We start from the raw sequence: 22,974 nt of genomic DNA on the forward strand, positions 1-22,974 counted from the left end.
AGTCCCTTCTGTCTATTCGACCACGGGGCCCAGTGTGAGTTAGGGAGCAGGGCCCCCTCAATCCGTTCGTCGTGGGGCCCGGTGCGGCCGCTCCAGTTGCACCCCCCCTATGGACAGCCCTTTATGAATGTTTTTACCATCACAGAATACAATTAAACAAAATACATGATATGAGATCTGGTGGAAATTTTTATGACTTTGAGAAAAAGGACATATTTCTCCTGACAGAATGAAAAATGACAGCATGCATGTTTGTACACTGCTGTCAGTGGACATTGTTAGCAGACAAATTAAATAAACAAGTGTGAAGTTTTTCAAAAGTCCAGTGGGCCAAAATGTTGTAGAAACCCACATAAATATCAACATACTGTAATAAAAAAAAATAATAATAAAAAGCGAAAGCCTAAATTTTTTTAAAACACAATCCAATTTAAACCATTCATCACTTGTGGTCATTTTGTACTTCTCTAAATTATCATGTTGAATTATGCCAGCCATGAGGCATGCTGGGTAATGGTGACACTCATTAAGCTTTATATGGGAGAACACGCACCGATCACATACACTGGTGAGAGCTGTGCTCTCTCATTAGATCTCTTAATGTCTCCCTATATTTAATTCAGCTACTGTTTACATTACACATCTTTCATTTAGGTGTAGAATACAGGCAGGGTGCCTCACTTCAGCTCCAGCTTCCAGTTCATCCTCTGCTTTCTTGTGTTTTGTCTCCATCCTCCCACTCCCCTGATTGCTTCTCTTTAGATGCCTGTCTCTTTTGCTTAAAGTCATTATAGTTCTGTCAAAATCTCTCCTTCTTTCTCTGTCTCTCTCTCTCTCGCTCTCGTTATCCCTGGCCCTCCTACAGACTTCCTCTTCCTTTCCTATTAGTGTCGCTCTGTAACCTAGCAACGGACAGGCTGTTTAATCAACAGACAGATTCTGTGATGACGAAACTCTGAAATAGGACAGGCTCCGTCGAAATGTCACTCTGTCTCTATACAGATATGAGTGCACTTTTTTGCCCTAGTTAAACATTTATATGTGTGTTGTGTGTGCCACAGGAACAGAGAGAGGACAGCGTAATGAGCAAACAAACAAAAACAACATAAACGTTGCACATTTTGTGTGGCTTGGCTTTTGTCATGTCTAGTAGGTAAAATCCACAAAATGAGTCGTTTGTGATTGTGTCAAAATCACACACAGACTAACTTGTGTTTTTCAGAGAAGTTGTGCCATTCTTTCTGGCCAGCAATTTATGTTATTCCAATATTTTCCTTGAATGAGATTTAACCTTAACTGCCTGCTGCCAGTTCTGCGCTTCACCTCCATGGGCAATCTCACTCACTTGCACTCGCTCTGTGAAGGAAAGCGCAAGAGTAAATGGTTATCATTTAATTGAGGCTATTTCTCTTTATTTTCTGTCCTCTCTCCACCTCTCTATCACCCTTTCTGTCCTCTGTGAGCTTGACTGCAACAAATCAGGCTAGACTACAGGAACAACATCAGTCCTGCTGACACCCATAAACACACACAAGCACTGTTCGGTAAAATATAGAATTTAGAAAATATACACATTTAATTACTGCAGTATAGAAGGAAAACGGAGCCAAAGCATTGGTGACTCATTCTGTTGGCCTGTTTTATTTAAAATAATATTTATGTATGTAACAGAATAGTCATGAATGCTACTATAAACTTCAATACGGTCAAAAAAAAAAATAACACAACACATCAAAACAGATTTTCATTTTGCAAAACAACACCACAAAGACACAATAACTTTATGAAAAAAAAAATTAAAATGTAAATCAGTTTATATTATATATAAATTAAAATATTAAGTAAATTACGTTCTTCTGTTATGCTCCTTAAAATGGGGGGGTGGGGGGGTAAATACAATAAATAACAATAATTTGCAACACACACACAGTGTGTTTTTTTTATTTAATAGCATATATATATATATATATATATATATATAAAGAGTGTAGTGCTAATTTATACAATATTAATTACATAATTACAAATAAAATATATAATTATATTCAGTATATTTTTTAAATTTAATGAAAAAATAGAGTTTAATTATAGAATATTTTATCATATATAGGAATTACAGTTATAAATCTGTATTCTGCTACTTTCTGGAATTAAAAGGCTCTCTCAGTTCTGAATGGAACACAATTGTGGAACTCTGGCCATATCCACTGCAATTGGATTCTGAATGAGCTGTTTATTTATTTATTAGGTTATTAAAAGTTTATTAAAAGTGTATGCATCACAGTGGAGCTGCTTTGTGTCTACATTTAACACACACACACACACACACACACACACACACATACACACACACACACACACACACACACACACACACACATCCACAACCCAGAGGACATATACATCTTTTTTATTTACCTTTCCCTAACTCTACAGAATACACAAACATAAATGCAAACTCACAGAGACACAGGCCTCCTCTATAATTTATTGTGGCATTTGCTTATTTTTCAGAGTTTGGACTTGACTGAAATGTTTTAGCCCTTATCTCGAAAGGTCCCTGAAATCATTTGAGGAATGTTGAATAGTGAGCTCTGAGTATCTGTGCCTGTTAGTGTGTTTGTGTAGGATTGTGCACCTCTGCACATGATTGTGTGTGTGTGTGTGTGTGTGTGTGTGTGTGTGTGTGTGTGTGTGTGTGTGTGTGTGTGTGTGTGTGTGTGTGTGTGCGTGTGTGCGTGTGTGCGTGCGTGTGTGTGTGTTCATCTTAACCTTTCTGTGGTGTTAAAGTGTGCTGCTGCTCTCTGGAGGTTGCTGTGAGCAATTCTGACTGAAGTCTTCATAATAATAGTCCTTTATACTCTTTTGTCACTAGGGGCCGCTGTAAAGCATCATTAAAGGCTATGGATATTTCTTGCTTTGTGGTCTTTTTTGCAGGAAAGAAAGTGTGTCACTGTATGTCAGTCTGACAAATCATTAGTACAGCCTTTTCAAAGCACAGAAAGTGTGCTTTGTGCACATCTCATATTTATTAGTATTCTTTCTGTTCCTTCTTTCTGTTCCTTTCAAACAGACTCTTTCAGTCTTCTGTCCTACTTCACATTTAAACCCTGTGGAGAGAGATGCTACTGCTTATTGTCCCAATAGAGACGCTACTGCTTATTGTCTCTTTGTCCCCTGCTGTGGCTCATTGTGTGGCATTCTCAACAAATCAAAGCGTTGTCATCCTTCTCATGCAAGAACTCACAAAACGCATACACACATCTTATGTCAGGAACTCTGCTGAAAATTACATCCTAAACTAGTTAAAGCTGGTTTGCTGGTCTTAGCCAGCGGTGTAAAGCATTGGAGTAAATGTAATTAGTTACTGTACTTAAGTATCATTTTAGCTGCTTTGTAGTTTTACTGAGTATCGAAGATATTTGCAACTTTTACTCTCTACTTGACTACATTTTTATTGCTACATAAGTATATGTACTCTTACTTTTTTTTCTATGTTTTCCAAACACTTTAAATTAACTTTAATTGTGTCCATATTTTAAAGCTTTATATTCTGCATTTACATTTTGCTCCTCTCATCATATCTTCTCTTCACAGATTGAACTTCATTCCTCACCTTCCTTTCTATTGTCTCTCTGTTTTTTCTTCCATCTCTAATTTGAATTTCCTGACTGTACACTCATTTCTGTTTTCTAAAAAAAGTAGATTATACATGTCAACTATAAAATAACCAGTGAATGTTGATTTGTTTCATGAATTTGAGCATAATCTTAGGCATCCACCTTTAACTTGTGAAAAAGAAGTGTGCTTAATTGTACTGACTGTGCACTTGTAGTGTTCTTAAATCTTAAAAAAGTATTTTTTTTAAAACTTATGCTTGTAAATAATATATTATTAATTACATAAAAGGCTACTGAAGTGTGCTCAATTGTACACTTATTTTGATTTGTTGATTAACATATGAAAGCACATGTAAACTACTTGATTATAATTTTAACTGTAGTATGTTATTTGATATTTGTCACAGTTATGTTCACTTCAGTTCAGTTCCTGTCATGTCTGTTATGAGTTCTCATTAGTTTCTATGGTCACTGATTAGTTATTCCTGTCCAGCTATTCCTGTTTAATTTAATGTACAATATTACATTTACAGTTAATATATTTTAAACATACTAAATCACAACTTCATCATTAAAAATGTACAAATATACATTTGTAATGACATACATGACGTGCAAGTTTCAACAGAAAATACATTATTTTAATTTATCATACATTATTTTCAGTACATTCACCAGTGCACTTCAATCATGTTTCAAAGATAATTGAAGTAACTATGAAATTACATATAAAGATGTACTTAAGTCTTAATTGGATCTATATATATATATATATATATATATATATATATATATATATATATATATATATATATATATATATATATGAAAAAACAGCTTAATACGTTTAATATCATTTAACGTATTAATATCATTTAAACTATAATTATAACACATTATCATTTTATTGCAATTAACATCAATTAATTGTCCTAAGTGCCTTAAAAAATTATATTAAGTTTGCACATATAATATATATTATAATATAAAGGCTATATCATTTAAAAGTGTATTATTTATGTAATAAGTATTCTTATATGCTAAAATGTATTCGTTTTAGTTTGTAAACCCGCCCACTGCCAGTTTACCCAATTGTATTTCTGCACCCCGGGGTGCCAGTTGGCTGAAGACACAGCGTATTTCATTTCATTCATCGTCAAGTGCGCTTGTTCCTGGTGGTGTTGCCAATCTGGCAACCTGAGTGTGCGGCAAGTCTGAGTAGGAGGGTCGGGGTGAAAAAAAACTCTCCAATATATTTTGAATTTGGACTACAATACCTAGTTCAACCACTCTGTGTCAATCCTACATACAGCACATTTAAGATTATTTTTATTAAGCAAAAGTGTTTGCTGTGTATTCATGTGTTTCATCGCTTTAATAAAGCTTGGCATCTTGTCTTATATCCGTGACACAGTGATGCTGAAATATAAAAGTGAATAAATTAGTGAATTCAGTTTCAGTGCATCATTTGAACTGATATGGAATGCATCCCGACTCTGCAATCTGCTCAGACATCTTGTTTTGAAATCTGTGAGATGAACACAAAGAGAGCGAGACAGAGAGAGTGTTGATTGAGTGCATCAGATGAGCTGTGTTGTGGCAGTTAGCCGGCTAGTTCCAGCCAGGTGGTCTTCTGATGGATTTGACACCCCCTTCAGAGTGCCAGCCTATTCTGTGTCTAAAAATAATGCTGCTGCAGTTGAAAATTAGATCAGGACATCACTTTAAATATAATCTAAGGCAGAGGTCAAGAGTCAAGAGTGCTCTTCAGCCACTTTTAAACGCTTAGTTCCTTCTAACTCTCTTAACAGAAGTTGGCATTAACAAGCGTTCTTGACCAGTTTTTTTTTTCTACATTATTTGTAAGAATAAATAAGAATTTTGATTTAAATTGCATATTTCAAAATTTCTAAAATGTCAACATTTCAAAATGTTGAAGAGAGAAGAGAAATTGAATAAAATAAGCTTGTTATTAATAATACAATTACTTCATTTATTTTCTCTTATGCCTAAAACTAACCCACTTCTCAAATTAGGCAAAATTTATTTACAGAACTTTGCTTCTGACAACAGCTTATTTAAATAATATTTTACACTGGCTCTTTGACACATTTTCATTTTGAACCAGGAGATCCAGCTGAATCCTACTTAATATTTTATACTGTGTGTATGTGTATGTGTGTGTGTGTGTGTGTGTGTGTGTGTGTGTGTGTGTGTGTGTGTGTGTGTGTATTGTGTGTTGTTATTTTTTTTCTTGAGAAAGAAAAAAATATATAAAAATAAATAAATAAATAAATAAATAAATAAGTATTATATTATATTATATTATATTATAAATATATATATAGTTTTTGTTCACTACTATAGAAGGGTGAAAAGTGTTCTTACCAATTTTCTTTAGAAATTATTAAACAATAGTATTATTTTTACAATTTAATATTTTTTAGTGTTATTTTAGTATTATTTTTGTGTAATTTGTATTAAATGTCACTTTTCATATATAATTACTCTTTTATTATAATGGACAGTGAAAAGAAAAAGTGTTCATAGTATGGGAGAAAGCAATATGGTGAAATACCAAATGACTTACCATCTCAAATACCTAAACAGGCATTTAATTCTCATAAACAGAACATTTCATGTTTTGGAGGCCCATGTTATTTCTTTCTAATTAGTTTGCTATTTATTATCAGCCCACTGCCATGGGATCAAAGGCAGTTTCTTCCATTTCCCTTAAGGCAAGGTGCATTTCCTGCCATCCTGAGCGAGTGTCTCTGGGATTCAAGTCTAATATCTCAACAGTGGATCATAATGCATTGCGCCATAATGCTCCAGCCAAGTGTCCATTACTATATCTGTAAAGGTCTGGGGCAGATTGGATGTTGGATGTTTCAGGTGTGTTTGCGGTGTTGACATCCCCCGCGTGGCTGATTGTTCTGTCGATGATCTGGGACACTGGGAGTGAGTGAGTAAGCATAAATGCTTGCACACACTCTGTCCTCACAATGCTACACGTCTGTGAATAGAGCTTGATGTTCCATAAACCTACAGTCAGATCCACTGTGAAGTGATACTAATGCAGACCATAGCAGACCAGAGTGGAAATGTAACAACATATACAAGATACATATATTCAGTCTGCAATTCTATGAAATTCAAAACCAACACAGTCACATGGCAATCTTATGTTTTGGTGAATTGGTGGCTTATTCTTTATTAATTATTTAATTATATGATCGCATCTACATAATCTTTTTCCTGTACATGGAAACACAAAAATATTTCCACTAAGTCCTGATTAATTATACCTTTCTGATCTATTTATTTACTATGCATAAATCCCAGAATAGACAGTGACAGATGAAGGCAAATATGACCATCAGAAAATAAATATTTTGATGTGTGAGTCTCTGTTGTGTCTTTTCCTCCACTATCTGGAGCTCTGAATTGCATTATTATTTAACAACAGAATGCTGTTCATTCATGTGTATAATAACACAGACAGAAGGAGGATTGTCACATAAATGGAAAACACACACACATACCTGCACTCTTTACCCCTCCATCACAAATTACAACACAAAGTCCATCACAAATTAAAAGAAACCTGCAATAAATACTTTACAGTGCTTAAATTTGGCCTGCATTTTTTGCCTTAGTTTAGGTCAGTGGTGCTGCAATTATCAGGGATGACTTTTAATGATGTAATGATCCATCTGACATAATGTAATAGAGCATACTCTTGAACAGTTCAGAGAGAGAGAGAGAGAGAATGTAGAGTTAGTTAATTGTTGATCATTACTGCAGGACAAACATGGATCCTGGCAGAACCTGTATGGAAATCCTATTTACTCTTGTATGTGACACACACACACACACACACACACACACACACACACACAATGAGGAATTGTTTCTGAGTTTCCTGCTAATGAGCACATCAAGTGCTGAGATTAGATAACACATTCACACACTGCCTGTAAAATAATATTCCATTATTTACTTGATGGTTTTCCCAGTGAATGTTCACGCATGTTCATATAATTCTGCCAATCACAAAAAAAAAGAGTATTAAAAAGCTGCTTTACAATGGCAATTCTTCTGGCATCTCTCCAACATCCCAAATCCTTTAGCATTTTCTGCACCGGCTTTTACTCTCTCCAAAGACTTTTCAAAAGCTGTTTAAACAAATAAGGTCAACCTCAGCCAGGTAATCCATTGGATCCTGACAGACAGACAGACACTGAATTTTTCTGCAAATGAACAAACAGCTATTCACACACACACCGCTCCTTTGGAGTCACCTGTTTATTCAGTTAATATGTGATGAAACTAATACATTCATGTATTGAGGACTTGGCAGAAAGATTCAGGTGGGAGGTTTTCTTCACTTTACACTCTCTCCAGACTTTGGCTCTGTGAGGTTACAGCACTCTGAGATGTGGTTGGAAATGGACTGTTGCTTTGTGTCTGAACTGTGTCTGAAGTGGTTACAACTGACTCTATGCATAAGAAACAAATCTAAGAGCTTTTTTCATCACAGGGGACACATCTAATACATAGCCTGGGTATCGCGAAATGCATTATAAGAAGCCCTTGCATCATCAACAGGACCAGACTTCTTGGATGGCTCAGAGATGACAACAGAGATGTTGCATAGGCTGAATTTACTAATTTGGGTGGGCCTTTAAAAACTCATTAGAAAACAAAAGAACTTTGCTGTAATAATTGACTTCTCCATTCTTTTTAGGTGTGGCAGACTGTGTGACCTGCAGCTGAACTCATCTGTAAGTGTTGATAAGGTGCTGAATCAATTGTAGAGTGGTAACATTGGGCAATACATTACCTAACCAAACTGACATAAAGCCCATGTTTCCTGTAACATCTATCCAAATTGTATAAAATGCCTTCTGTCAGCATTGTAAATATTGTAAGTGATATAAGGATTTTGACATAGAAAACCACTGCAGAAAGATAACTACAATAGCTGCATTTGGAAATAGATTTGCAATTAAAATATCACTATTATTAAACTGAACTGGCTTATTGTCAAGTTACATACCAGTTATATAATTCAATAGAAACAATGCACAACTGTTCAAAAGTTTGGGGACAGTATGTTTGTTTGTTTTGATAAATACAATGCATTACATTGCTCAAAAGTGACTGTAAATATGTTAAATTCTATTTCAAATAAAGGCTGTTTTTTATTTAAAAACTGAGTAATGGCTGCTGATAATTCAGCTTTACCAGCACAGAAATACATGACATTTTATAGCATTTTGATCAAATTAATTTAGTGAGCATAAGAGACGTCTTTCAAATACATTTGAAATGTATCAAAATTTAAACATTGCACTTATCACAGTAATTCAACCAGGCTTTAGATGTAATGTGCATGTGACATTTTACATGCAAAGTATAAATTAACGATAGATAGATAGATAGATAGATAGATAGATAGATAGATAGATAGATAGATAGATAGATAGATAGATAGATAGATAGATAGATAGATAGATAGATAGATAGATAGATAGATAGATAGATAGATAGATGAGGTTAGTCATACTATATACTGTAACTATGCTGTGTGTGATAAAATGAGGCGGGAGTTGTGTGAGGCATGTCCCTGGTTTTGTCATTGCTGTCAGATCAGTTGTACCGACAGCTTCATATCTCTGTGCTGTGGTCTCTCAGCTCTGATTTGACTGAGAAGAGCCGGTAACACGACACTGAGTGAGAAAAACACTGAGCTGCCAGTCAGTCTGAGGAAGGAATGACAAGCTGTGGAGCCCTGGACAGATTCAGGTGAGTTCAAGAGGAAAAGTGCTAGATACTCCCATGATCACTAGCATGACTCTATTGTACTATTTGTTTGTCTGGTTGGTTTATTTGTATAGTCTATATTATGAACACCTAAATCATAAATGCGTTGAAAAATATTTTCAAATGTAAACTGGAAAAAAAATGGCATAGGATTTACTTTGAAACAGATTTGAGAAATGATTACATAGAAATTGCAAAATATGCATATTAAATTAAACATAAAAGATAGAAATAGTATTTTCTTGCCAAACACAGCAATAAAATTCCCCCCCAAAAAACAACATTTTTTTTACAGTGTATATGAATAAAAATAAATTTAAAAAAATGTGCAGAATAGGCTGTGCTTGGTCTGATCTCTTTTAAAATAAAATTGCATTGGTGAAGGATTATTAGGATTATTACATATAAATATTACATATAAATATACACAGAGAGTGTGACATGTCATCATATGAAATGTCATATAGCCTATGAGCAAGTTAAGCCTACCTCATCATATTCATCGACTACTGTTTGAAGTCTAATAGTGTGTTTTTAGTTATTTATATTGCTGCTGTTGTTACTGTGGATGTAGTATTTGTACTATAGTAGTAAATTCATGAATTATTATTATTATTTATTGATTTAGCTATTTTAAAGTGCTTGCATTAGTAGACCTGTTTCTCATGTACCGCTCAGGGAAGGAAATATTGTGAGAGAAGCACGACTCAAAAAAGCATGTACCAGCTAAAGCTGTCGTGTTCATTGAACTTAATAGAGCACCGGGGAAACGTGTGTGTGGGTGTGTGTGTGTGTGTGTGTGTGTGTGTGTGAATCGGAGGGAGGAAATGCTGAACACTCAGACCCACACACATATTAATCATTAAAACAGGGCGCGATTTGTAACAGATCATCACGCCTACAGCGCGATCCTGTGCTTTAAATGTCTTGAGGTCGACTTCTCCCACTGAGAGGATGCTTGTTCAGGGATGAGAAAAGCGTTTTCGCTGGTCTCGGTTCCGAACAGAAGTTGTGACTTTCTTCGGTAAGTCTGTCGACTTTGGCTCTGACAGTAAGATGCTTGGGCTTGTAAAGTGTTCTTTCTGTTCTTCGAGCACACGGTGTTAAATGTTCACATGGCGTTCAGCTGGGTAGCCTACACCTGCCGGACAACATCCCTGAACCCCCAAATAATTGTTCAGTTAGATTCATTCAGTCATTATCTTATTTCAAAGAGAACATTTTGAACTGCGTAAAACTTTTATGCGTTGTTATTATTAGACTTTTGCTGCATTTATTGCATAGCTGCATCTTAAAACAGTCTAAACTGGTTTTCCTGGTCTTAGCTGGTGTCCTTGACTGGCCTGTTGGCTGGTTTAAGAGAGGGTTTGTGTGCTTTTTAGCTGGTCAAGCTAGTTTAAACATTTTCCCACAATTATGTGAAATTCTTTATAAAGTCAAAAAGCTTCTGAATCTTCTGCAATATGGTTAAATTGACGTTGATGACTGGTGGCTAATGCAAAGTTGTGAAAGTTTTACAGTAGTAGGCTCATATTTGTGAATATTTTGATAGAAACTATGGTTAGGCCTGCCATGGTAATTTTTTGTAAATGCATAATAATAATATATATAATAATATAGATAACACTTTTAACCACAAGTTATTTTAATCTTTTTTTCTTCATGATGTTTATTGTGTTGCTAATGATGTGTACATAGTTTTTCTGATACTGAACAGCTGCTGTATGGTTAATAATACATCCACTTTGTTTATGACTCTTTCTGGAATTTTTCTGAGCCTGTGCTCTAAGGAATCTTTGTAAGGAAACTGAGGCCACTCTAATTGGATGAATTTCCACTTGGAAGGAGCACACAGATTAACTGCATGAAGAGACACTTTAAAACCATGCAGATAGAGATATAAAACACTATTACAATCTTTTATAGTAAATAATAGATGATTGAAAATAGTTTTCCTGTATATTTTTCTCTCTTGTGTATATTCTCACTCACTTGTTGTTTTGTTGTCAATAAATGCAATAAACAAATGCAATAATCAAAAAAATTTTTAGTAAAAAGAAACATTAGTTTTAGTATATTGAAACTTTTAAAAGAAAAATATGACATAAAATCTAGAAAAATTATGTCAGATACTGCACTAAGTCAAGTCAAATAAGTAAATTTGTGACATTGACCATGCAGCTCTTTGTACAGATGGTCAGAAGCACAAGATGCTCTTTCGATCTAAAATCACGTTGGATCATATAATCATCTGGTTTACAAAATTGCTGTCATTAAAGCAAAAGAGAGACAAACCAAATACTGAAATTCAACATTTTATTGAAATTATTATGCAGATAATCAGTGTTGGGTAGTAATAAATTATCTGCATTTTGTAATTTATGTAATGTATGTCAGATTTCAAAAATAAAGAACTTGTAATAATTATATCACATTTTAAAATGCCCATAATCAGATTACATGTTATTCTAACAATAAGTTCATTATTTATTTATTTTGCCTAATTCTTTCTTTTTCTCTTTTCCTTCACAAAGTACAGTTTCACAAACCCAGACAAAATGTAGTTTTTAATGCAGTTCATGTAGTTGATAACAAATAATAAAATATATTTTCTTTCTTTTCGTTTTTTGTTTATATATATATATATATATATATATATATATATATATATATATAATATATATATAATATATATACATATATAGTAGTATGGTACAAAATAATCTTATTTAAATCTATGTAATAAATGAGTTTTGTCAATAGTAGCTTGACTGCATTATCTAAAATGTGATTATATACAATTTTCGTCATGTAAATTTCACTACAGTTTGTAAGGAATCTACCCAGCATTGCAGATATAATTTGTATTGAAAAAAACTGCATTCAAAAAAAAAAACAAAGATGCAAAATAGAAGCATTTTTACTCATGGTCTTATATATAATCTCTTTTTTGTTCCTTTAAGGAGGTGTGGTTCGTCTTGCTCATGCAATAACACTATCATGGCAGCCTTCAAGGGTGTGTGGACTCAGGAATTCTGGCGAGCCATTTCGGGGGAGTTTTTAGCCATGATAATATTCGTACTGCTCAGTTTGGGGTCCACCATCAACTGGGCAGCAACACAGGAGAACCCTCCGCCCGCTGACCTTGTCCTAATCTCTCTTTGCTTTGGTTTATCCATCGCAACCCTCGTCCAGTGTTTCGGGCACATCAGCGGTGCCCACATCAATCCGGCCGTCACCACGGCGATGGTAGCTACACGGAAGCTGAGTCTGGCAAAGGGTGTGTTTTATTTGTTGGCACAGTGTCTGGGGTCAGTGGTGGGGGCAGCCATCTTATACGGAGTGACACCAGCATCAGTCAGAGGAGGAATGGGGAGTGACTTCTGTGAGTATTTTATTTGACTGTTATTTTGACTGCTTTAAGTGCTGTCGCTGCTGAACATGACACGAATCTGACACACATCATATTTTCGCATAACTCTTTACCTTTTCTGACCCACTTGAGGTTTAAAGTCCCTACTGTTGAGCTGATGAGTTGAATCAGGTGTGTGAGATGAGGGAGACAGTGAACGTGCTCCAGGACAGTTTTAAGAAAACCCACTGCATTTCAGAGACGTTCTGAAATCTGACTCATAAATAACAAATCCTTACATACGTGCACAGGTTTAAGGCAGATTTAATTGTGTTATTGGTAACTTCGTGAATTAACTAACAACACAACTACGACATTGCATGCTCGTAGTTTCTTTTGCGCTTAAATATGAAATGATATAGGCTACAGCATGCACCGCCACATTTGTGCATGCAATTGAAGAGCACATAATAACAGCTGACAGGAAAATTAGTTTTTACTGGCATATGGCCTGACAACATCTCATCTGACCACAGTTCACTGTTGTTCTACTGAACGAGCTTTGAGTAGCTTGTTGCTACTAGATAGTTGAGGAGTGCTTGCTGGAAAGTATTCCATTTGATGTGGTCGTAAAGACATTTTGCATCTAAATAAACGCAATTCTTGTCAAGAAAAAAAAAACAGCCCCTGCATTAATTGCGTGTAAAATATTTTTAACGCATTAAACCCCCATAGCTCCGCCCCCCCATTTAAATTGCGTTAATTTTTACTAAAATATTTTTAACGCATTAAACTGAAAAAAATTAATTGCATGTGTTAACACGTTAATTTTGACAGCACTAGATTAAACTTTTTACAAAAGCACTCAATAACCTAAATTAAGCATTTGTGAGACTCCTAAAATTTGTAATTGGTAGGGGCCTCCAGGAGAATAATTGGAAAAACACTGGTTTAGAGAAAGCAGTCGATGAAGTTCACTTTCACATAAATATCTCACTATCACCTCCTGCAGGTCAATGCTGAAATCTCCACTGGTCATGCAATTGTGATAGAGCTCATAATCACTTTTGAGCTTGTCTTCACTGTCTTTGCCACCTGTGACCCCAAACGCAAAGACCTCAAAGGTTCGGCAGCACTGGCTATTGGTCTGTCGGTGTGCATCGGCCATCTGTTTGCTGTGAGTATTTCCTGATTTGCACCATTAGAAAACAGGTGATTAGTTGTGTTAAATTGCATTGCTGTACAATTCAGGTGCTTTCCAAGGCATGTTTCTAGTGAGCGCGTTTAACTGTATGGAGATAATATTTTCAATCCTGCACTGTCAAGCACATTTTTAAGCAGTACTTGAAGGTCTTTATCCTATAAAGATTAGCCTCTTGAGGTGTATTGAGGTTGAGGTTATCCTTTGGAGAATATGTATCCTAGCTACAATCCCAAGTGATGGTGTTATTTCCATGCCAATAGTCCCAGCAGAATCTGCAGATGAGGTGTTTATATGAAAGCTCATTTGTGTTGCTAAGGAATTAGACATGAAAGCCCTATTCACTCCCCAATCCATTAAGTACTTACACCTGTAAAAACAACAAATAACAACCTAAAAACCATAATAACAAATTAAAAATTTAAAAAGCGAAACCGCTTTATCTTCTCTCACATTGTTTCTTTGCATTTCTTCTGCTCTTTGCATCTCTTTTCAACCCCAACCCAGGACGATTGAAAAAATTGACATTTCTGCAAAATTATATTATGTTGCTTCTTGCAGGTTTTGCAACACTTTTGTTATGAAATGTCCAGTCAGTGTTGAGTTTTATTAGAAACAGATGATCAACATTTCATTAAGTTGGTTTATTACAATGGCATTTCTGAAATTGAATGCTCTGTCACGTTTAAAAATAATGTAGCACCTACACAAAACTCTACCCTAAAGCTAACCGATAGTGTTAACAAAGGCAAATGTGAGATAAAAACACATTTTCTGAAGTAACAATGCCATTTTAACCTATTTCTTGATAAGTTTTATTGAGTGTCGGGACTTGTACACAAGTCCTGCACCAGGTGAGCTACCAAGCAAGTTTACTATGTCAGAAAAGACAAGAAACGCCATAAAGAAGTCATTATTAATCATTAATCTGCCCCGTGATCATAACTTGTGTGAAAAGGAATAAAAGTGTTAGTGTTTTTTACAAGCAGTAGTGTTCATATCTACTGGTAACAGCAATGAATTATAAGTACTTTCTGGAGTTCTGGCACATTTTTCCATTGAGCCTATGTTTCAAAATTCATGTAAGTTCATAACATGTGTAATACGTTTTGTGTGTTTGTTTCAGATCCCATACACTGGAGCCAGTATGAATCCAGCTCGCTCTTTTGGGCCTGCAGTCATTATGGCAAAATGGCAGGACCACTGGGTAAAATTTTGAACCAGAACATTTAAAATCCACTGTGTGTAGATAAACAATGCGAAGACTCATAAAGTTCTTGCTACAGTAATTCCTGCAGTGATATTTATATGCATAAAGACTGAAGGTCAGCGAGGCCTTTGGAACTGTGGTTCATAAAAGTGAAGCTGACAAGAATTTGATTCAAGGCCAAAACTTATTTAAGAAGAAAATTTTGGCTTTGTTTCACTCTTGCAAAGTAGACTGAACTATATTTGGAACAACAAGGCATTTATCTCTGACCGACCACAGACCTTTGGCATAAAGCTTGAAATACTGCCTTAATTCATTTTGAATATCTCAGTGTATCATAACAATTCTTGAACTGCTCTATAATCCTGATACTGCTGTTGTACTGAATATCAGAAAGGTTGTGATTAACAGTGCCCAATGCATATACTGCGGATCTCTTGCTTATGTGTTTAAATCTCATTCTGCTTGCATAGCAGTTAACATTGCATTGCAGTCAGAAACCAGACAGATGTGACATTCAAAATAACGCATGACACTGGTTGGTGTGCTCCCTACATGCACATATGAGCGTTATGTGTCATCATGAGTGGCGCGTCTGAGTGACTGCCGCTGTCATCACGTTTGATACAGGGTCTCCTCACTGGCACTGTAACATTAGAAAGGTCAAAACATTTCTGTCATGGAGTGTTTACCGCACTTGCAGAATGCTACACACAGTGCCCTTTTCAAAGTGTTGGTGTGAGTTTCATCAGTGAAAGATTTTAGAGATTTTGAATAAAAGAAATACATCAAGGTTGAAGCCACATGAGGCCAAAATGGTACTGTTACTGTTAATGAGAGGTGCTGGTGATCATTATAGTGTATATATAATAGTTTGGAAATAATGAGATAAACCAAATGAACTACATTTTTGGGCACAGGTTTGTGCAGTGCTTTCCAGGTTTTTGAAGGGTAAACGTGTCTGTCCTGCACTATGCAGTGGGTGGCCTCCATTTCTATTTCTGTCGTCACAGCAGTTAGTAATCCAGTTTTGGCCTCCAGTTTTCAATATCCTTGTCATGCTGATAACGTGTATATATCAGGCATATAAGAGGATATAAGAGTAGGACAGATTATTAACTGGGCTGAAAATATTACAAGGGAAGGGAAGGGAAGGGAAGGGAAGGGAAGGGAAGGGAAGGGAAGGGATAATTTATACTGTAATATTTACAAAAAATGCCCCAGAGATTTAAAATAACTAATACACAGTGGGGTCCAGAAGTCTGAGTGAAAATGTTTCTATTTTCTCATTTTTATTAAAAACATTTTTCATTGCAAAATTATAATATTACTGTAATAATTTGAGTGAAAAGTTTATTTAATTGAAATGTAATTAAAATGAAATTAATTTGGAAAATCTGAATCTTAAATCAGAATATTAGTGCAGAATCTTAAATATTTCTTATAAATTTTTACCTGATAACATTTCTTAGTTTTTACCTATTTTTTCAAAATACTAAAATGTACAATTTGAGTGAAAATTATAATGAATGAATTGAATTAAATTAGAAGAACTCTCATTTAAATCTTAAATATTATATACAAAATCTGAAATATTTGTTATTAACATTTTATAACATTTCTGATATTTTTTTTTTTCAAAATACAATAACAATTTGAGTAAAAGGTTTAATTGATCATTATTAATTTAATAAATATAAATAATTAATTAATTAATTATAGAAATTAAAATAAATTCATGAAAATAAATCTTAGTTATATACTGGTGCAGATTTTGATAACATTTTTTCCATTTAAATGAAATGAATTTACAAATTTCAATGTGGTCTCAGTTAAGGACCTCAGTGTATTTTTTTGAACAAGATTTATTGGTTTTCTTTCTCTCTCTTTTAGGTGTACTGGGTGGGCCCTTTAATAGGGGGCATTCTTGCTGCAGCTGTGTACGAATATCTATTCTGTCCTGACCCTGACCTGAAGCGCCGCTATGCTGACGTCCTCTCCAAAAGCCACTTCCAAATCGACCCGTATCGGGTGGTGGACACAGATTCATACCCCAGCGATCAAGCTCAGCTCATGGCCAAGCAGGCAGCGATCAGAGTGCTGGACCTGGAGAGGGCAGAGAAGAAGGAGCGGAGAGTTGGCTGGAGAGGTGCTGTCGTCTGTATGACTAGTGAGAGGCACTGAGGAGGAACAGCACAACACTTTACAACATTAATGAGCTCAAAGAGACAGATCTGTTCTAGAGTCTGTGCTTTTGTGTACAGAGCCTCTACTGAAGACTCACAACACTTAACTTTAATCATTAAGAATGAGCTACGAACACCTAATGGTCTCGCTTAAAAACGCTCTTCCTTGTATGCCAGTCACAGGCCATAGACCTCGTATCCAATAGAATCCACTTTGAAGATTTTAGTCAGTCACTGAACATCCTTTAGCAGATGCACCTCATCGACTACTGAATCAATAACTAAATGGGATTCTCACATCTAAGCAAATGTAACGCTTTTGTTTGGTCTACGGGTTATTACCTGGCAATCAGGGTTGAGATTAGATCATCACCATAGTAATGCAGATCATTTTCCTTCTCAGTGCATGTGTATGAATTAACCCTTTCTGTCCTCATGTTCTCCCTTTTAAATCTAATGTTTTTTTTTTCTTTTAAAGTTATTAATGTTATGTCTTTGAATGTTGCTGTCAGAAATCTGTACAAAAGTGCAACCCCTGAATGAGTTTTATTTTCTATTTGAGCTGACAATGCATGATTTGTCCGCTTATAATTTTGCTTGCCTTTTTCCCCCTAATGTTGTATTGAGTATTTTTTTATTTCATATTTTATAATGTTATGTCTTTGAATGTTTCTATCAAACATCTGTACAGTTGCAACCCTGGATGATTTTTTATTTTATATATGTGTGTGTGTGTGTGTGTGTGTGTGTGTGTGTGTGTGTGTGTGTGTGTGTGTGTGTGTGTGTGTGTGTGTGTGTGTGTGTGTGTGTGTGTAATATTAAACCCAAAATGCATGATTTGTCAACCTATGATTTACATGATATCACATCAGTCGCACATATTTGTGTCCTTCCACCTTTACTTATACTCATACTGTTGAGAAAACATGTAATCAATGAAAATTTTACAAGTGAAAAGATTGAGATTAATTTTTCTTTTAAGTGTTCAGAAGTGTTTATTTTGTTTGATACACGTCACAATCAAGCATAAACACAGTCTCAGTTCTTTCATATTAATAGCCAACTTGTTAATAAAAGTATGTTATTTTAGGCTTTTTATTTAACTCATGTGTTTGATACAATTATTTGAAAATGGGAAAAAATAACTGGAATTTCTTATGCCCATTTCACCCTTTAATTCTTGTTTGCATTTACATCTGTTTACCGGCAGAGGGCAGCACATCCTTACGATGCTGAAGCACATTTGTTTAGCTGTCAGTGAAAAACGCCAGATTTCTGCTGATATTGTTTCAGGGAGTGTTTAGCTCTTCTTTCTGGTGAGTGATCAAACCAAGACTCTTGTAGAATGCAGCAGACATGCAGTTTGCTAAGTCATTCTCCTTCTGCTGGCCTTTTTCACTTTTATAACTCTCCCTTACTTTCACTCCCTGGAGCATGAGTTTGTACATGTATGTGGTCATACAAATTCTGGAATTTCTGTAGGAATAATTTTGATGTTTAGACCTTTAAAAAAAATCATAAAATTGTTCATGGAAATTTCTGTTAAATATAATTATTAAAATGTGTTGCCAATAATTTGTTCTTTCTATTTGCAATCCCTGTTATTTATTTTTTTAACTTAAAAAACAGTCTTTATCCCAAAGGACTGGGAAAATAATGATTAAATACTCTAAATTCATTGGTTAAAAGGTGCAGGAATCTTATTGTATATGTGTATCAATCAGAAAGGGAGGGAGTGAGGAAGAGTGTGCACTGTTTATATTTTTATTTATAATTAAGAATGAAGGTGGTTAATCCCAAGGCTTTTGACTGTAGCAGAGGCAACCCCCCCACTCTTCAATCCCCCCCTTAGCTATTTATGGAAATTTAAATCTTAATTGCTCCATTTAAATTAATTGGAGAAAGAAAAAAACTCAGCAGTTAGTCTGCTAAAATATTTATTTTCCCATGTGACTACAAAGGAGATTCTCCATCATAATGCATATAGAAAGCTACCCAGACGACTGACTACCAGCATCAAAGCCTTTTTGAATGAATGTGCATTAATCCAACTTAACAGACTCACAAGTCATTACGGACATTAAACACCAAAACAAGTGATGAAAATTGCAAAAGCAGAGTCAGTCATTTAGGCCGATTCACGCATAAGAAACACACACAAAGCATACACACAGGCACAAAAGTTTGATGCAGTGACAGTTGAAGCCAGGGCCAGAGGCTAAACATAATCAACAATCTGACGATGAATATTCATGCAAGCTTACACTGTGGTTTTGTGTAATATTAAGCAGCCCAATGAATATTCCTGGAGACAAATTACAGTGATGGGCTGTGTGTGGAAGGTTGTGTCTACATCTTCAAGAATGACACTCTGATCTTCCTGATTGTAACATACATTAATAATGGTTTGAGTGTTAAATAGTCTGAGGATTTGATTTAAATAAAGCTTAATCTCCTGCACAACTTATTGTCCTTACAGGAAAGTCTCTTTGAGTGACTGAAAGCATAAATAAATGAATCAGATATACAATAACAATATGAGGGCCTGTCTCAAGTCCTGAGAATGATATTTCACCTAATATTGTTATTTATATTTAACTTACTCTCTTTGGACAGGTCACCTCAACTGAGCTTTTATATCCTATGTGTCATGTAACAAAATATTTATATAATTATTAGTAGTATTTATTTTACTTTGTGGGCTGACAAAAAGTCACATGAAGCAGTAGGGCTGTCAAATTGATTAATCGTTATTAATCCCATCCCAAATAAAAGCTTCTGTTGACATATTAACATTTTTATTGTAATAATATGTGAGTTATCTGAAACAGACCTATTGGTGTTTATTGTCAAGGTCAACAAAGTTAGTTTAATTCTCTTGTCAAAATTGGCTGAGCCTATAACTCCCAGAAATAAGTGTAATTTCGCCTGTTCCACCAATATTTTGGCAAGCAGTGACATTTAATGTGTTTTATTCCTCATTTTAAAAGTGCTCTTATATTTAAAAGGCTTGGAACGCAGCTGAGCAAATCAGAATTTAAATACATATTTATTTATTTATTTTTAATTACCAAAAACAATGCCATTTTCATTCTCACCTTATCATGTCAACCTCAGGGATTTATATTCCTGTAAATACACGCACATATTCACGCACTCTCGCAGGCACGCGTGCGCATTATGCATCACACCATGCGGAAACTCCGAGAAATAGCCCTTACTTAGGGAATTTTGAATTTTAAATGGCAAATCAAGCATTTAACACTTTCACCCTTCTAATAATTTATACAATAAACAGGAGCCTAAGTCACTTCCTTAATAATTTAGACATAAGCTAATGTTGATTTATTCAGCAGGGCTAGTGCCAGCAGGAGACCCGGAGGAGCTGAAAGTGTGTATTAAAGTAGGACAGAGGCAGCCGGCGCCATAATAACATTTGGATAATTTTATTATGGCTCACGGCTCAGTTCATTTCCCCTTCTGCTCGCTGCATGAAATTGTTTGATTCTCACAGTGCCTGGAGTGAACTGAGAAGGTGCCACACACGCACATAAACATATGCAAACACACTTTTTCGCGCAGTTCGCAGCACACCTACTCTATCATACCTTCTCAATCTTTGCCATGCGATCCTGACACACGTTCAAGCCTCTCTCAAACACACACACACACACATGGTTCTCGTGGCTCTGCCTGACACACAGAGAACAGGCAGATAAATGATGTGTCTCATCACCGGAGATGCGGAAGAGTGGCAACACTTTTCAATGAGAATGGACTGAGATTAATACCCTCTATCATCCCTTCTTCTGTCAGAGAGACAGACAGCAAGAAATGGAGAGTAAGGGCGAATAAGAAAAGATAAGATAAAGAAAGCTGCCTGCATTTGTTTAACTAAAGATAAGATGCTGATGGTAGTCTGTCTCCATAGAGAAAGACTAAAACAGTGGAATCAGCCATAATGCTCTCATGAAAATGTCCCTTTGTCATTCTTGTGTGTGTGTGTGTGTGTGTGTGTGTGTGTGTGTGTGTGTGTGTGTGTGTGTGTAAATGTCCCGTTGTCATTCACTATCTTTTTCCATAATAGCATGTAATGTGTAGCTAATATGTCACATCAAGCCATTTTATTCATAGTGACATTTCCAATACAATAAATACATTCAACAAGTCACACCAAAAACTGGTGATAAATAAAAACTTTGGTTCATAGTTCATATTTTGCTTAAAAAGTTACCCGCAGAGTTTCCACACCTTTTGAGCGATGAATCTCTATGACATTTCCATGACCTTCCCAGTTAGCTGAACTGGATAAGAAGGCATATAAACTGCACTCAGAGTGGGCCATTTCTAGCTAATGCAATAGTTTAGGGCTTTGCAAAACTAGAAAAAAAATATATATATTAATACATATAAAATAATTTTAAGAGTAAAAATTTCATTTCAGTTACCTTTCACAATCACTGTTTTAAAATCCCCAAATATTTACAGGTTTTGCATAGCCGTGCCATAGGTTTCAATCTGTGTAGGCTAATGGCCCTCTCCCCCTCTGTGAGCGCGCCCGTGCGCGCACACACCATCCATTTGCAGGAAGCGCCTGCGGCAGCGTTCCATCAAAACTAATCATAACCATTCCAATCTGCGTCCCCGCTGCAAGATGTAGGAAGGAAGACGACTGTTTTAGGCAGAAAAATCACCAGATCCATTTTTACATCCTAGAATAAGAGAAACTGCACATTTTTGTGTATTACAAATAGCTCATTCTTGTGATCGGTTAATTCACTAGTTTTCCTGAAGTGAGCAGAGATCTGCAGGGGCGTTTGTTGGAGATCGCTCTCTCTCTCTTTCTCCCTCTCTCTCTTTCTCTATCCGGGTCTGGCCCAGAGGGGTTGTGAAACCCCTGGAGCGACTCTCTGTGAATTCCGCTTCAGCTGGGCTCCATTCCTCAGCGCTTGAGCGAGGGGCGCGGACAGGAGCCCAAACACGGAGAGGTGACACGACGCTGGATGTCCCATGTACCAGGTGAGGAGCGCCAGATTGGGCTTTGTGGGGTTTTTTCTACAGAGAGAGGCAGTGGGTCTTCAGAGCGCATGAGCTGCATGTACGCATGTGCCAGAGGATGAGCGCGTTTGGGACAAAAATATTTATCTTCTCCCAGTTTACATCCTGTCGCTTCACTATATGTTTAATGGCAGCGCAAAACGACACTTGAAGCAGTTTGTGCGTTGTCACATGTAAAACTGTTCTGTAGCGTAGCCTCGAATAATTGACTGATATCGTAGTAATGGCGTCCTCGATTAGGTTTCGCGATGCGCTACAATAAGTCGCACGCTCTTTGAACGCGAGGCGAATGTGGACAGCGATTATGAAAATCTGTTCTTCAACACCGCGGCTGCTTTTGTATTCATACTATAAGGTTTGGGATTGCCAAATGGCAAATTTGATCGCAACTAGAGTGCGTTTTCAGGCATTTGTAACACTTTCTGAATGACACTGAGGATGTTTTTCTTGTTTATTTGTGTTTAGCGGCGGTTGTTATTTTTAACAGCGATGTTAAAGTCGAGCATTCCTTCATTCTC

The 22,974-nt window shown here is 35.9% G+C and overlaps 1 protein-coding gene across 1 annotated transcript; it reads left to right on the plus strand.

Moving 5' to 3' along the window:
* The first annotated feature begins 10,227 nt into the window (after nt 1-10,227).
* LOC122148958 (aquaporin-4-like) lies at nt 10,228-17,483 on the plus strand. Its single transcript, XM_042777572.1, is given in 7 exon segments — nt 10,228-10,473; nt 12,413-12,825; nt 12,963-12,970; nt 13,814-13,978; nt 15,129-15,209; nt 17,106-17,341; nt 17,343-17,483. Coding segments are annotated over 7 exon segments (996 nt in total). The 5' UTR covers nt 10,228-10,417; the 3' UTR covers nt 17,380-17,483.
* The last annotated feature ends 5,491 nt before the right edge of the window (nt 17,484-22,974 follow it).

The sequence above is a fragment of the Cyprinus carpio genome, chromosome A20 (genome assembly GCF_018340385.1).
Source record: "Cyprinus carpio isolate SPL01 chromosome A20, ASM1834038v1, whole genome shotgun sequence".
Classification (NCBI taxonomy): domain Eukaryota; kingdom Metazoa; phylum Chordata; class Actinopteri; order Cypriniformes; family Cyprinidae; genus Cyprinus; species Cyprinus carpio.